The sequence below is a fragment of the Python bivittatus genome, unplaced genomic scaffold, assembly GCF_059951505.1.
Source record: "Python bivittatus isolate LINGU-HERP-01145 unplaced genomic scaffold, Pbiv_v1 ctg000410_np1212, whole genome shotgun sequence".
Lineage (NCBI taxonomy): Eukaryota > Metazoa > Chordata > Lepidosauria > Squamata > Pythonidae > Python > Python bivittatus.
This window is the reverse complement of record NW_028277067.1, coordinates 11,345,469-11,360,999: the sequence shown is the minus strand read 5'-3', so window position 1 is coordinate 11,360,999 and position 15,531 is coordinate 11,345,469. Positions and strand designations below refer to the sequence as shown.

The window sequence follows — 15,531 nt, the reverse complement described above, 5'->3', positions numbered from 1 at the left end:
CTTTTCTATTCTTCATTTGGTCTTTCTTGTAAGCCAGTTTGGTCTCTTCAGTATTCAGTAAGCCTTCATGGTGCATTTTCTACTAGCTTCTTCACTGTCCTTCAGATATTCTTCTGATGCCCTTTTTTCTTATTCAGCTGTCTGATGTACTTGCAACATTCCACGCCCACCTATGCTCCTTGGTAAGTAGAGTCTGTCAACAGCACTGTGTGGATAAAGGGCATGATTCATTGTCGTTATTTTTCTGGTCTTCCTATCCAGGGCTTCTACTTCTGCTGAGTCCAATCTACTATTCCAGCTGTGTATCTAATGACTGGAACTGCCCAGGTGTTAATTGCCTTAATGGTATTTCCTTCAGTGAGTTTGGATTTTAAGATCTTTTTCACTTCATTATGTATTCACTATTAACCTTCTTCTTGACTTCAATGTGCTTGATGTTGTCAGCTTGAAGGATGCCCAGGTATTTGTAGTGATCTTCTTCATCCAGACTCTTGATGTTATTTCCATAGGGCATCTTGATTCCTTCAGTTTTCACTATTTTTCCCCCTGTTGTTGGTAAGGGTGACACATTTGTCTAGTCCAAATTCCATTGCAATATCTCGGCTGTATATTCAGACAGTGTTGAGCGGCAATTCTATTTCTTCGTCTGGCTCCCCTGATGAGACCTGTCCAGTACAGCTGAACCTCTGGCATAGCTCTCATCCTCCTCAGAGCACGCAAGCCCCACAACCACATCAAGGTGGTGCCTCACTGGAGTTATTAGTAGTAGTAGTAGTAGTAATAGTAGTAGCATGCCACCCTGGTCTGGGTGACTATATGACTTGTTTGTAACAGCACTTTTAAGGTTCCTTCACACACTTTTTCTGTTAGTTCTACCCTTAAGATGTCACAGTCTTTACAATGTGGTGTGTATGTGACTAACATATTTGGAAAAATAAATATTGTGCAGGGTACCAAAGTGGACAAAATGCCTTTCTCCAGGTGGACCTAAACAAGGCAGGAACACTCTGGAAACCTCTTTCTCTGCCATGTCCTCATATCATTGCCTTCATCTTGTCTCCAGCCCATAACTGAGGCAGCTTAGCCATCCTTAACTGTTCGGTTGTTATGCAGTGTTTTCCCCTTTAAGCGAGCAACACACTTGGCAATTTTACCTTGGCTATAACCTGACATGCTTTACCAATCCTGTCACAGTCAGGGCACCCCAGGCGATGGATCAGCCCAATAATTATTGGCCACTTTATACTGGTGCAGACACGCTCCATTCCCTGTGACCCTGTTCTCCTGGCCATTTTGGTTTGGGCAAGGGAAGTATGTGACTTTTTGAAAGATTGTTTGAAAGATTCCTTTGAAATATTCCTTCTGGGCTCCTCTGTGTTACCTGCTAGGTCTCCATGCGAATCCCCAAATAGAAGTTGACCAGCAGGGATGGTGGGAGGGGGACTGTGTTGTGCACGGGAGAGAAAAGAGAGCTAGCTTCTTCTCTGCTGCTTCGTGCCACATCCCCTGCTGGGACCCATTAGTTGTTATTCAAATAACTCAGACTTTCCAGAAAAGTGTTAAACCTGTATTCCAAAGGAGCCCTATTAATAGTTGATAAACACTGGGGGGTGGCTGGCAGTAAAGCAGGGCTCTCTACCTTCACAAGGGGCATTGAGTAATGACAGATGGCTACGCTTGTGCTCACTGGGGCACAGGGAAGCACATGTTAATTCTTTAAACCTGCCTCCCTTTGCAGTAGACTATGGAAAGAAGGAAATTATGATGAGAGAGAGAGAGGACAAGGTATAAATGCATTTATAACCACTGTTAAGAAGATCAGAAGCTTTATAATCTTTTCTTTTCTTTTTCATTTTCTTTCTTATCTGTTCACTATGTTTCTTCTATTTTCTTTATTTCTTTTCTAAAATTTGTATAGTTTTTATCTTGTTAAAAATTTCTTTAATAAAAATTATATACACACACACACACATACATGCATACACTTGCCTCCCTTTGCCTGTACATGTTGAGAAGGGGTGTGCACGGTGCAGCCTTGCCTGCATAGAAAATGAGGATACTGTCCCCCAGCTGCAAGTCAGAGCAGAGGCGCTGGGGACTGGCAACTGAAGGAGCAAAATGTATGCTGGATTAATTTTCTGCTGACTCCCATACTGGAGGACAGCCCTTTAAATGGGGAAGAGCCCAAAGACATCAAGGTTTGTATATAATTTTGACAATGGCCTGCAGTTCATAAAGCTAACTATAGATGGAGGTATTAACATTAACTATAACCCAGCATGGGACAACCTGATTTGCCACCAAGCATCCCATGTACAGCTGCCACTCTGTGGCTTTAAAATCTGTTACCTGAAACCTAGGTTTACAATGCTACTACCAAGTTCCATGAATTCTACACATTGCCTCCACGCTGTGGAGCATTGAGAAAGGAGAACAAACAATTCTGCGTAGGAAACATTTGCTTTTAGATGGCCAAGTAAGACTTAATATGCCACAGGATTTGCCAGAGATCATCTCCCAACTGGGTTTGTTGTTGGATGAAAGAAATCTCCATTAATTAATCTTACAAGCAATCCTCAATTACAGCAGCATTTCTAAATCCACTTACTAGACAACAAGCTTTCCCTGACTATTTAGAGTGCCTTTTTCTGCAAGAACTCCTGGACTGCTCCAGAAAGAAGAGTGATGGTAGTAATGATAATGATAATAATGACAAGGTTTTAAACTAGGATTGCAAGAACTTCCTCCTCTTCCAATTGAGGAAAGGAACAATACATGTAGACAAAAATAAGTGGTACCTAACAATACACCTTGATAGCGAGCAACTATTTGTTCTCCTTTAAAAAAATATTCTCCTAGAATATTTCAGCCCCAGGAAGAAACATGTAACTCAGATAATCTTCCCCTGACCATGTCCAAGATCCAGAGAAGCACCAATCAAGGATATTTTACACACAAGGGATAAAGACTATAATTAGGTGGGACGTATTCTTAGGTCAACAAATCATAAACATGTTACAGATCTAACAACATGTCGGAAGCAGCTAATGTAAATACCTTTCTGCAAGCTTGGGGTTCAGTGCATGGTTCTAAGCACACACAAGCCAAACCAGAACCACCTACCACCCAACAAAACACTTTTAACTTACTGTCTGGTCTGTTCCCGGTTAGAGTAGGTGACATTAACAACTGCTGTCTCGCTGTCCGTATTCACTTGCAAAAAAAAAGAAAATATATCTGGTTTAGCTAAAATGCACCTTATGGCGTAAATAGCTTAGAATTAACAGCTAAATCTCCACCTCTCTGAGAATACTAAATACAAGTAATATGGGTTGTTTATTTTTGGTTTAGTGGGATGTGTGAACCTCACTCATTATAGCTTATGTTTATGAGAAAAACAGGCCATTACATTGTTTGTCACATCATGATTTAGAAATCCTTATTTTAGCTTTACATTTTAATCCAGCTTCTGAGAGTCATTGTTTAAGATTTAAACATGACTAGACCATCGTCCATTTGCTTCTCCCAAGGAATTACAGGACTCAAGAGCCCTTCCTTCACATTCTGCAGTAAAGAGTTCAACCTCCCCACCGCTGCTTGACTTCCTGATTATGAAAAAAACAGTATTTGGTGGGGAAACCAGTAGTTTGACAAAGGTTCTGCTCTGATCCTGTGGAGAGATGCTTCACAATTTAATCTTGAGAACTCCAATACAAGCTGACTGGATCCATGCCTTCTGTACTAATCTGCACACTGGAACTAACTTATCCAATGGCTTTTGTACTTCCTGAATGTCCAGGCATTGTTCTTCATTCAAAAACTGTATTAAATGCATCTTAAGGTATATCAAATGCATGTAGGGATGCATTTGCTGAGAGAAAAAGTAAACACATTTTTACAGGGATTTTTAAAAATACTAATAGCAACTGAAGAAATGGGGTGGAATACATTATAAGCAAACATGCAGGATCAGATGGATCAGAATCAACCATGCAATCCTAAGGATATTTCCTCAGAAGCATGACTCAGATGAGTTCAGTGAAACTACTTCAGGATAAACAAATTTAGGATTAGAGACTAAGCTAGCCATTCCTCCTTCAGTCTGTGGCACTAAGACAAGCACAGATATATTTTCTAAACCTTCTCATAGAAACTTACCTTGTTCACAGTTTTCCACAGTACCATATTGAGCTAGCAAACCATCCAAGACCTATTCAGATAAAAAGCAAACCTATTCAGTTAAAACCATACCCATACACATGCATACACACACACACAGAAGGGAGGGAGAGATTAAGTCATGCTTAAAAATTATACAAAGCAACACAAATTTGAAGAGGGAATATCTGCCCCTCCCCCAAAATATGTAACAAAGAACCAAAAAAAAAAAAGAGAGAGAGAGAGAGAGACAGCCTAAGGCTTTCAACTGGCAATGCAAATCCAAATAATGTCACTGTATAATATAACATGTCCAGGCCTTTCAGCATTTGCCTTCACCTGGGCCAAGAAACAAAACCCAAAATGTCTCGTTCTATAACGCTTGGGCAGATGAACATACTTTAATGTTGAAACAGGTTGGGTATATTATAAATTATATTTATTCATGATAAAAACTCAGCTCATCGCAACAACTGATTCCCATGTTAGATCACAAGCTTCATTTGAAGTTTGTTCTGATGATGAAAAAACGCAAAGTTCACACTGAAATAACTGACATGTTTCTGCAACTAATTATGCTTAGTGGAAGCCTGGAGAGGGAGTGCACTATTCTAGGCTGATTCCTATCACAATAAACAAAGTTTTAGATTATGAGATTCTAGCCATTTCATTACAATGTTAGGCAACTTTTTCTGGCCAAAGATTGTACTTGGTCTTTGAATGACATCCCAGAGGCCATCCTGCAATGACTACATGGAGTCAAGAATTAATTATAATTTAATTTAAAATAAATTCAATGCATGAAAGACAGTAAAACTTCAATTTAGTGTACCTCAGTGCAACGGACTTTAGATGTATTTATCTCACTTTACAAACTTTGCATAATGACATAATTACACACATAGAAGATGTCTTTGTCTAATGATGTCACTGCAGATCAGGTTCTCACTGATTTAACAGACAATCAGGAACAGCAGACACTCCCTCTCCCCAACTGTCTGTTAATTCAAGGTTTCCCTATAAATTTGATTACCTTCCATATAAATATATATTTAATAATTTCATTCTTCTGACTTCCAGGAAAGGTATGGCAAACTGAAGACTGCTCTGCGAAAGTAGAGCCAATGACTGTGGCAAAAACCAAGGAACCAGTGTGTAGAACCTTTCTGGATAAGGAGAGGACAGGAGGTTCCCACATGTGCTCCAGATGGCTGCTCCTCGTGAGGAGACCGCAGGACAGCAGTTTTCCATGGGTTTGAGCACCGGGAGGTGACAGGATTAGCAATCTTGCTCACAATTGCGGCAGAGACTTTTAAAGGACACTAAGTTCACAACCCTCACTTTCTAATCACTTTCGGAAATCGCCAATTAACTATTTCTAAGCTATTAGAGACCTTCGGACTGACAAGTCTGAAAACGCCAGGTGAGACTGTCTTCAATCCTGAATGAAAGAAAATTTCAATCATAAGCTTAAGAATGTAAAGAATCTGAGATAAACAGCAAAAAGCTAAATAAGATTTTAATCTTAGAAAGTTATAAATGGACTAAGGGTCCAGATAAAACTGGAATATTTAAACTTTAACAGTAAGATTTTGGAATTAATTATAAAGAACAAACAGCTTCTTGTGGGAAACAGATTCTGTTTTGGTTTTTACAAGACAAAACAAAGATAAGTAATTTCACGATTTCAAAAAGTGGACACCAGAGGGGCTAAAGTTTTTAGGTAGAGGAAAGATTTATAAACCTGCAAAATGTTGCAAAACATTCTAACAATGAAAATACTGAAAGAGATTTTTGAAGAATGGAATCAGAAAATAGCCACAATATCAACAATGTCAGTAATGATGTCTGCTTCTATGGAAAGACTAAAAGATGTTATTGAAAGTGGATTTACAACTGACAGGCCAAGAGAATGACTTAGAAAAGGATGTTTCACTGAATCTACCAAAAAAAATGGCTTTAAAATTTAAAGGGGAAATACAAATGACAAATCAAGAGAGTGACCTGGATAATTTTTTCCTACTGGATTTACAAAAGAGGCTTGTTAAAGTCTTGAAGAACTCTGTGAGATGGGACAAAGAAGAAATGAAGAGAAATCAAATCCTACAACAATATTTGAATGAACTAAAGACTGTTAGAAGTAAAAGGAAGGAATATAAAGTTGGTTTATATGATGAAGGTTAAAGCAAGATATGTTGTTACCTCTGGCAACCCTTTATGAACTTTCTGCTGACCCCAGGACTGGAAAGATGATGTTTTATGGATTTGTTTATAGATAAGAGATGGGATATGGGATGAAGAGATGAATGTTTGTAACCTTAGAGGGGGTGAAGAGCCACTAAATTTGTTTATACCTGTTGTGATGAAGGTTGGAAGTCACTTCTTTATATATTTTTCTCTTTCTTCATTATATTCTTATTTTTCTCTTTCTTCTTTCTTTTTTTCTTGCATGTTTTACTCTTTCTATTCTCTTCTCTTTCTTTAAGTTTAGTTTGTATTAGATTTTACTATTATAATCAAAATTCTTAATAAAATTATATATATAATAATTTTATTCTTCTGTCATATTAAAAGTTATAATACACGAACAACTTTTGGAGAAGCTTGCAAAGCTATACCCAAGGTTTAGAGAAAGGGTACATCATCCTGGAGCCTCAGATTAACCCATAAATTCTAGGCCCTTGGCTTATTTAAACAGAGGCATATCAGCTGCAATGAATGAAATATTTAGCAGTGTTTCTTATTTTAGGTTGAGGAAATTGTGGTAGGGGACAATGTTGGACACTTATGCAATAGAAAAGAAGGAACAGCAATAAACAAACAAACAAATATACAGCAATTTTGATTATTAGGCAACACAATTTAGGAATTATTATTAGATTTATATTCTGCCTTTATTTTGTACAACTCAACACAACTGGGAAATTCGGCTAAAAGTCGTAGGTTTTTTCTTGCTCTGTCCTAGCAGATGCCTCAGCAGAAGGACAGATGGGGAACAGAGGAAGGAGATTTTCTTATATTTTGTCAGAACCACACATCTCAGAAGATCCCAAAGTACTTTTATTTTTCAACAAAAACCATTCCTGGCTGGAATGCTGAGGCCACATAGTCTTCCATACCATCCAACTTACCTCCCATCGAAGCTGAGGGGGGATGTTTCTTATCTGAATTTTGCGGCTCCTAATTTAAAAAAAAAAAAAAGAGGAAGAAAAGTATTTAAATTAACAGCATGTTCTGTCTTGAAACTATCATTTATATACAATAATATAGCAACAGTAAATAATATCTGGCTTGCAAAAATCCAGGTGATCATTAGATTTTGTTATAGATACACGTTACTAAACAAATACAACATCAAGATACCAAAATCACAAAACTAAACCAGAAAAGAGAAACAAAGGAAGAACAGAAAAGCCAAACTGTCACTAATGTTTGTACTCTCAATTATATGTTTAATATATATTATAATCAAAATTCTTAATAAAACTTTATATATAGTATGTGTGTGTGTGCATATATAGACATAGATATAAAAATATACTTAATTATATATAGATATAAAAATTACACACACACACACACACACATTCTGTACAGATGATCCCTAGATGTCAGCAAAGAATACAGAAAATTCTAACCCTTGCTGCCATCTCATAGTTGTCTGGATGTCTGCAGTCCAACTATGGTAGCTCAATTAAAAAAATCAATGTACAAGTAGCACAAGAATCTTCATATTCAAGATAGTAAACAGGTTTACACAGAAAAAGAGAATGCCTTAGAAATTCTCATGGAGTATTATCTCAGAGCTATACTGCCCCTGACAAAAAGTGTGCGAAAGCAGCTTTCTCTACACAAGTTCCTCTGGAGAAAATCACCAAAACATTTTGGTGACCATTTAAGGGGCAAACAGTTTGTACTGATATAAAAGAAGAAGTAAGTTCTGATAGTTCATAACTGCACTTCATTGAATTAAATTAAGCATTTAGGATTTTACTAGGGAAAATATTTATTGAGCCCTTTCCTATAAAACTTTGTAAAGTTCCTTTTGGCCACATCCAACGAACTGAGCCTCACCACACTTCTCTGTTGATACACATGGATTTCACTAAGTGGCTCTCCAAGCCTGTTTTTATTATTTATTTAGCAAATCCATATAGCCACCCATACTATGTATGCCCAACTAGGTGGCATACAACAAAAACAGACAGTTAAGAACAAATATAAACTATTAAAAAAAACTATTAATCATAAATAGAACTAAGACGGTGGGAGAACGGACAACATCCGAAACACAATACTTGCAGGCTCCCTGTTCCGATGGTTTTCATTTTCTACAATACATCTTTCTCCCATACACAACAGCAACCCTTTTCTGACCATCATGTTATCTTAAAAAGTAGGGCCCCACAAGGAATTGCAGAGACAAGAAATAAAAGGGTATATATGAAATAAGTACTTTTGTATCTCTACTTCCTCTCTCCTGTTTCCTGCTTATCATACCCAACTTTCTATCATTCATTTTCTTCTCCTTGGCAAGATGAGAACACCTCTTTCTTCAATACCAAGACTGAACATAAAGAAGAGTTGGGTTGGAGGAAGAGTTAGATGGCAAAAGAATCAGGCCTTTGCCACGTTCAAAAAGTGATGATAATTCATGAGACACTGGGCCTCGAATTTCCTAAGGAGAACCTTTCCACATCATTTAATACAATTCTCAAGCCAGAAAATGGTTGAAAGTAGTGGGTAAATTTAAGGAAGGATGCAGGAATCCTTCCCATTATTTTTCTGCATTATTAAAGCTCTCCTATCATCAAAAGCAAACACTCCAACTTTGGTGTTTTCAGTGTCTGCTTGCACAAACGCAGGGCCTAAGCACATGCTATACCTAGCAGGGAACAGGGAGTTATGTCTCTTTATTTTTATTCATCACAGAAGTTTGTGGGATTGTGGTTTGGGGATGGGTGGGGAGAGAATCCTTATTCAGCTCACATTTTGTGGGATAGAAAGGTTTCTCTCTTCTCTTATTGATTCAATCCAAACATTAATGCAGCATAAACAAACTCGTTTCTACAGGGGCCAATACAGCACAGACAATTTTTAATTCTAATCAAGTTGGGGAAGAAAAAGTTATGCCTTCCTTCCTCATGTGCTACATTTGTAATAACAATCATTTCCAGGAACCACAGGGACACACCACACATTAAGCGCAATGTACCGCACACTAAGGTCTAGTATGCCCATATATTCAGCATGTATAAGATATTCAAAGTCTCTATAAGTAGAGTCGCCAAGTGACCTGGACAGCTGGGCAGTGCTTAGATTTAGCTCTTTTCACTCAGGCCATTTTTATTTTGTTTTTGCCCAGTTCTCTGGGCAGTGTGGTGCATTGTGCCAGAAAGTCAGGAGAGGAAAGTACAAGAGAAACAGCAGCAGTAACTAATTGGGAGAGTGGACATATGAGCAAGTAGGCAGGTGCTCCCCTGATGCTTGAGGAGGAGGAGGAGGAGGAGGAGGAGAAACAACAAGCAGTCAAGGCTTGAAAGTGTATGGTGAGTGGTAGCAACCAATCACCACCAAGGATCATCCTCAACCAACTATAATTTGTAGAGCAAGACAGACAAAATTGGTGAAATAACTAGTCGGGAATGGTACAATAATATGGTATTTTTATTTGGGAACTATCAATTATTCTATATATATCTCTGGTAAAAATATGTCGAAATATGTTCCAAGTAGGAAGATGACAGATATTCTGTTACCCAAAGCAGAACTTTTTATCAGAGATTTTAATTTGTTTCTATTATTGATTTTATGTTTGGGTTGTGATTTTATTATTGTTCTGTGAAACGGCCTGGGATTTTTTAAAACAGAAAATTAGGCAGATTACTCTAATTTTCAAAACATGCATGACAGGACGGTCAGATTTGGGGATATGAGCTATAGCAATTCTGTTTTGACCTCCATATTAAGATTTATGGATTCAACATTTGGATTTTTTTTTAAAGTTCCTGGAAATTCATTTCATAAATAAAAATGGTTCATACCTAGTCCAACTGGGTATACAGGTAGTCCTCGACTTATGACTGGTCACGCACAGAGGGGAGGGGAAACCCTTTGGCGGGCTGCAGGAACGTTTGAGAGTGAATGGGCTGCCTGCCAGGAAGATTTCAGCTCCACACAGAGCTGAAACCGTCCAACAGGCAGCCTTTCGTTCTCAAAGAGCTGCCTGCTGGGAGGATTTCAGCTCCATGCAGAGCTGAAATCCTTCACCAGGCAGCTCTTTCGCTCTGTCCAGTTAACAACCCAGGAGATTGCTTAACAACTGCAATCAGGAATGCCCAGATTGCAGTTGTTGAGCAAAGTAGTCACATGGGTGTCTCACTTAATGATGGCTTTGCTCAACGATCAAGATTCTGGTCCCAATTGTGGTCGTTAAGAGAGAAATACCTGTAGTTGTGGCAGGGTCTAAGCCAGACATGCATAGTGCATTGGCTAGTGTTGCCTTCTCCAGGCTCAAAAAGATCTAGGCATCCTATAACAATCCTGATTTGATATATACCATGAAAGAAACATAGTTTTTTTGGTAAGGTCAATAGAGTAGGGGAATAAAATACACTTCATTTTTGAACCATTCAAGCACAAAACGTACTTACTTACTTACTTATTTGATTTCTATAGCCGCCCATCTCAACAAGTGATTGGGTGGCGTACAATCATAAAAGCATAAAACAATACAAATAAATAAAATAAGACAAATATATTTATTTATCAAATTTATCACCACCCATCTCATTGAGGTGATTCTGGGTGGTTTACAGCAGAGATAAAATCAATTAAAATATAGTATAAAAACAATCTTAATAATAAATAAATTCCAGGAATGATGGAGTATTGACGAATAACTCAGGGAGCATTGTCAGGGTGCTAAGTGGTCGCTGAGTAAAACTACTGCCATAGATTAACATCCAAGCCAAGAAACAGGGCCCTTAACACACGGGGCCTCAGGCTTGGGCACCTAACCAGGTCTTCACAGCCTTATGAAAGGCCAACAGAGTCGGGGTCATCCTAATCTCTGAAGGGAGAATGTTCCAGAGGGCAGGGGCTACAGCACAGAAGGGATGTCTCCTAGTCCCTGCCAGCCAACATTCCTTGGCTAATAGGACCTGCAACATGCCCAACTGCTGGACCAGATTGGATGGGTAGAAACAACTGGGAGAAGATGGTTCCTCAGGTAACCCAGTCCCAAGCCATGAAGGGCTTTAAAAGTGACAACCAGCACCTTGAATTGCATCCAGAAGCACAATGGCAACCAACGTAGCTCACGTAGCAGTGGTGTTACATGTGTTGAATATCTGACACCATTTACTACCCACACAGCCACATTGTGCATCAACTGAAGCTTCCAAATGCTCTTCAAGGGCAGCCTCAGGTACAGTGTGTTGCAGTAATCCAGATGAGAGGTCACAAGGGCATGAGTAACTGTGAGCAAAGCCTCCCGGTCCAGGAACGGGCACAACTGGCGCACAACCCAAAGATGTGCAAAGGCCCTCCCAGTCATGGCTGCCACCTGCTCTTTTAGCAGGAGCCATGAGTCCAAGAGGACCCCGAGATTGTGTACTGGGTCCATCTGGGGCAGTGTCACCCCATTCAGGACCAACAATGGAAAAACCTTGTCACCAGAAGGCCCAAATACACAAAGCCACTCAGTTTTCACAAAGCTTCCCACTTTAAATATGAAACTGCTGTTCAAAGCACAAAACAGGCAGTTTCAAGTCATCCTATATGAAATTCCTGTTTTTAAAATTCCCTATTGAACTAATGGCTGCAACAGTTTTGGTTGGCAAGATGAGTTGCCAACTCATCAACCAATTAGTTCTGGAGACCAGCAGGGGGAAATGTAACTTGGTGGGTCTGTGAGTGGCATATGATACACTCTGCCATGAAGGGCTGCTGGAATACTTTCAGGATTCAGTGGGCATCTGAGGCCTTGCTTGCAACAGTGCTATCTCTTCTCCATGCCTATACCTTATGCCTATATGCCACCCTATACCTTAGGGTGGTTTGGAGAAATGTCTGTTTGCCTGTAAGTTAAGCATTAAGTCAATATGGCTAAGCAAAGGCAGGAAGTATCAAGAGTTCCAACCTGAGATCAATAGTTTAAAATGCAGACTGGAAACAAAAATTAATCTGATGGACCAAAATAAAAAAAACTGGGCTCCTAGTGTTAACATTAACATTCCAAGGTTATTGTCTGCAAAAGATCACAGAAACAAGGTAGGGAAAGCTTGCAGAACATAACTCCTGAAATTCTTTCCAAATCTTTCTGCTCTGGGTCACGTGATAGAAAGGAAGAAGGTAAGGGCTTAGAACGGAGGGATCAATAACTTTCTAAACCACTGTCCAATTGCCTCTCTCAAAAAGATGCATAAGGGATTTCTTTCTGGATTTTTTTCCTCCCCAGCACTCTGTCAGATTTGGCCCATTTTCAAACTCCATCTTCCCCCACACCAAATTTGGTCCATTTCTGTTTGGTTTTTGGAGGTATCCTGTTGACCAACAGACAGACAAAGAGATGCACTGACAGAACCCTTACGCTCACCCTAATATCATTCTGCAATGTGCATTATTTGACATTTCCCCCCCAAAATATTGGCCAAAGGCCAAGTGAAAATACCATCTAGCAACCATAACCCCACTAGCATAGCTTTCCTAGGCTCTTGCCCTTCACCACATCTTGTAGGAAAATCCAAGACATTATATCCAGTCTCCTAATGCTTCTTGTCTTCAGGACTAGATTCCTGTCTCCTCTGTTGACTCTCCAGAGCGTTCTGAAAATCCCATCTGTCGGAAGGAGATGGGGCGAACAAAATTACACTTGGAGAGCGTCAGCTTGAATCTCAGGGGGTTAATAAATAAGAGAGAGAATCTCTATAAAGAGCCTAAGGGTTGTCTATAAAACATGTTTTAACGGCTGGGCAAGACTGAAGCCAAGATGTAGTAAGGGGAAAAAAAGAATAATGTCAACAGAGGATTTTAGTAAGTCCTCAAATGCAAAGGGAATAAGCTACTTCTCTTTTCCTGATTTTGCTCTTCCTAATGCCTACTTCTCAAAATAGAAACTGGGGGAATTTTCAGTGCCAAAATAATTAATTGCTCTGTAACAGCTGCCACATACAACTACAGGTGGAACATGTCCATTCCATCAGACTTCCAGGAGGTCCCTAAATTCACTAAACAGCTGCGATTTAGGAGTGGTGAAATGCAAATACTGTAACAGATCCATGGCCATATGTATCGTTCTCTACCTGCTGTGACTATATTTCAACACAAATCTATATTTTATCTATTGGCCCCTGCCAGTTTCTATAATTTATGCAGCAAACCCCCACTCACTCACACAAAATATGGGAAAACTAGTTTCATTTGCATGCACAATTTATATGCAATGTGTAGTAATAATTCACTGAATTGCTTCCCATTCTGACTAGTTCTCTTCTGAGTTCTTTGCATGGTATAGTTCCTTGATATAAGGCACTATAAAAGAGAAAGTCAGAGCAAGAGTTGGGTGTTCAAGCAATTTTGCAATTCCACAATGACTGGATATTTGGTCAACAGCAATAAAATACTGTCAAGATGGCCACTTTACAGATGATATAAAGGCTTCTTGCCACAGCCCTTAAGTATATCCAAAAGGTTAGGTACCTACTTGGTGCCACATATCAATATCAAATTGTGAGACCTGAGCAACAATATGCCATAATGCTTTTCATTAAGCAATTAGTAACAACTGACAATAAAACAAATGATAAATTGTTGTTTCTAAAAGGAGAGAACTGGACAAGATTACTCATTGGTTTCTCAAGAATTTGAAGGTTTCAAACCTAAAATACTGTCCACTGGATGAAAATCACTGCATTTTATTTGTACTTTTAAAAGGAACTGGTGATGATGCTAGAGTAGCCCATCCCAGCTGATGCCCTTTGTATGCCAGATACAAATGATGGGAATTATACTCCAACACATTTGGAAAGTGCCAATTGATGAAAGCAATGGAAAACAACTGCTATGATCTAAAATAGTCTATTGTACAGCATGCAGTCTACCTTTTTATAGAAACTGCCTTATTCCAAATCAGACTACCAGGCTATCAGGCAGTATCTATATTGCTGGCAATATCTCCCCAAAATTTCAGAGAGCAGTCTTTCCCAGTTCTACATGAAAATGCCAAGGATTAAACCTGGAATCTTTTGCATACAGAGTGAGTACTCTGCCATCGAGCTATAATATTCTACAATGCATCAAATAATGCAACTGGGCAATATTTTGTAAACTAGAAGGGTTTCTGACCTAGGTTGTCTAAGTTTTCTAAGAACAGGAAAAAAATAAAAACTTTTCTCCCCTAAATTAAGCTGCTGTAAAAGACAGAAAAGAAATTCCTAGGCTATATTCTACATTCTTATTCTATGTCTCCCACCGGAGATACTATTCTGCATCAAGTCTCAACTGGTGGATGTTGAGGTTCTAATAAAAAACAAAATTATGCCTGCAAGCTTGAACCCTGTCTTGAAATAATGGACGTACAAGATCTTTCACTCCACAGTAATCCACAGGTATATTCCTCTGCCATTTCTAAAGCACATGGAAGCTGAGAAAAGGTGCATTCTCCACAAAAAACAGAGGCACAGACAATTCCAGGGTTAATAGGCTCTGCACTTACACAAAACATCACTTTCCATCCTTATTTCATGAACAAAAATATTGGGATCAGATTTAAACATTTAAATTTGTGGGGGTGCCCGCCCTCTGGAATAGCATCCTCCCCCCAAAGATTTGTATGGCTCCCACAATACTGGTGGTCCAGAAGTCTTTAAAACTTGGCTGTTCTCCCAGATGTCTGAGTAGGGTGAGTGAGAAGCTCCTGTTGTTTGTGTTTTTAGTGGTACATGTGCTATGGTTGTCCAGACGTACATGATCTTTTATTGTTTTCCACTCTTTTTAAAGTCTAAGCCACGCAGAGTTGTTCTGGAGTCAGGCCGTCTCTAACGCTAATTAATTAATTAATTAATTAATAATAAGTGTCAAGCTAATGACAGCATTTTTAAAATCAATTAACAGCCTTTCAATGAATTAAGAATTGCCTTGTACATCTAAAGTATTGCTCTAAGAACGCATCCTGAAGGCAGGACAAGGGATCCCATTAGGGGATCTTTTTAGTAGTAGCTTCTGAAACACCCTTCCCAGAGAGTGTGGATCTGTGGCCTTTTAGTATTATTAGACTGCAATATCAGCATAGTAAAAAATTTGCATTGCCTGGCCACATTTCCCTAGCCCTACCCTATGCTATTTTCTTCTTGAACTTGGCTTTTAAGAGTA

The 15,531-nt window shown here is 39.0% G+C and overlaps 1 protein-coding gene across 1 annotated transcript in view; it reads right to left on the bottom strand.

Annotated features, from left to right (window-relative positions):
- The window catches only part of IGF2BP1 (insulin like growth factor 2 mRNA binding protein 1), a 66,413-nt gene that overhangs the window by 21,047 nt on the left and 29,835 nt on the right, over nucleotides 1-15,531 (bottom strand). The window contains exons 3-5 of the mRNA XM_007428918.3: nucleotides 7,290-7,338; nucleotides 4,159-4,210; nucleotides 3,150-3,213 (exon numbers count right to left, since the gene is read on the bottom strand). Of these exons, the coding sequence (XP_007428980.1) occupies nucleotides 3,150-3,213; nucleotides 4,159-4,210; nucleotides 7,290-7,338 (165 nt within the window). The remainder of the gene's footprint in view (nucleotides 1-3,149; nucleotides 3,214-4,158; nucleotides 4,211-7,289; nucleotides 7,339-15,531) is intronic.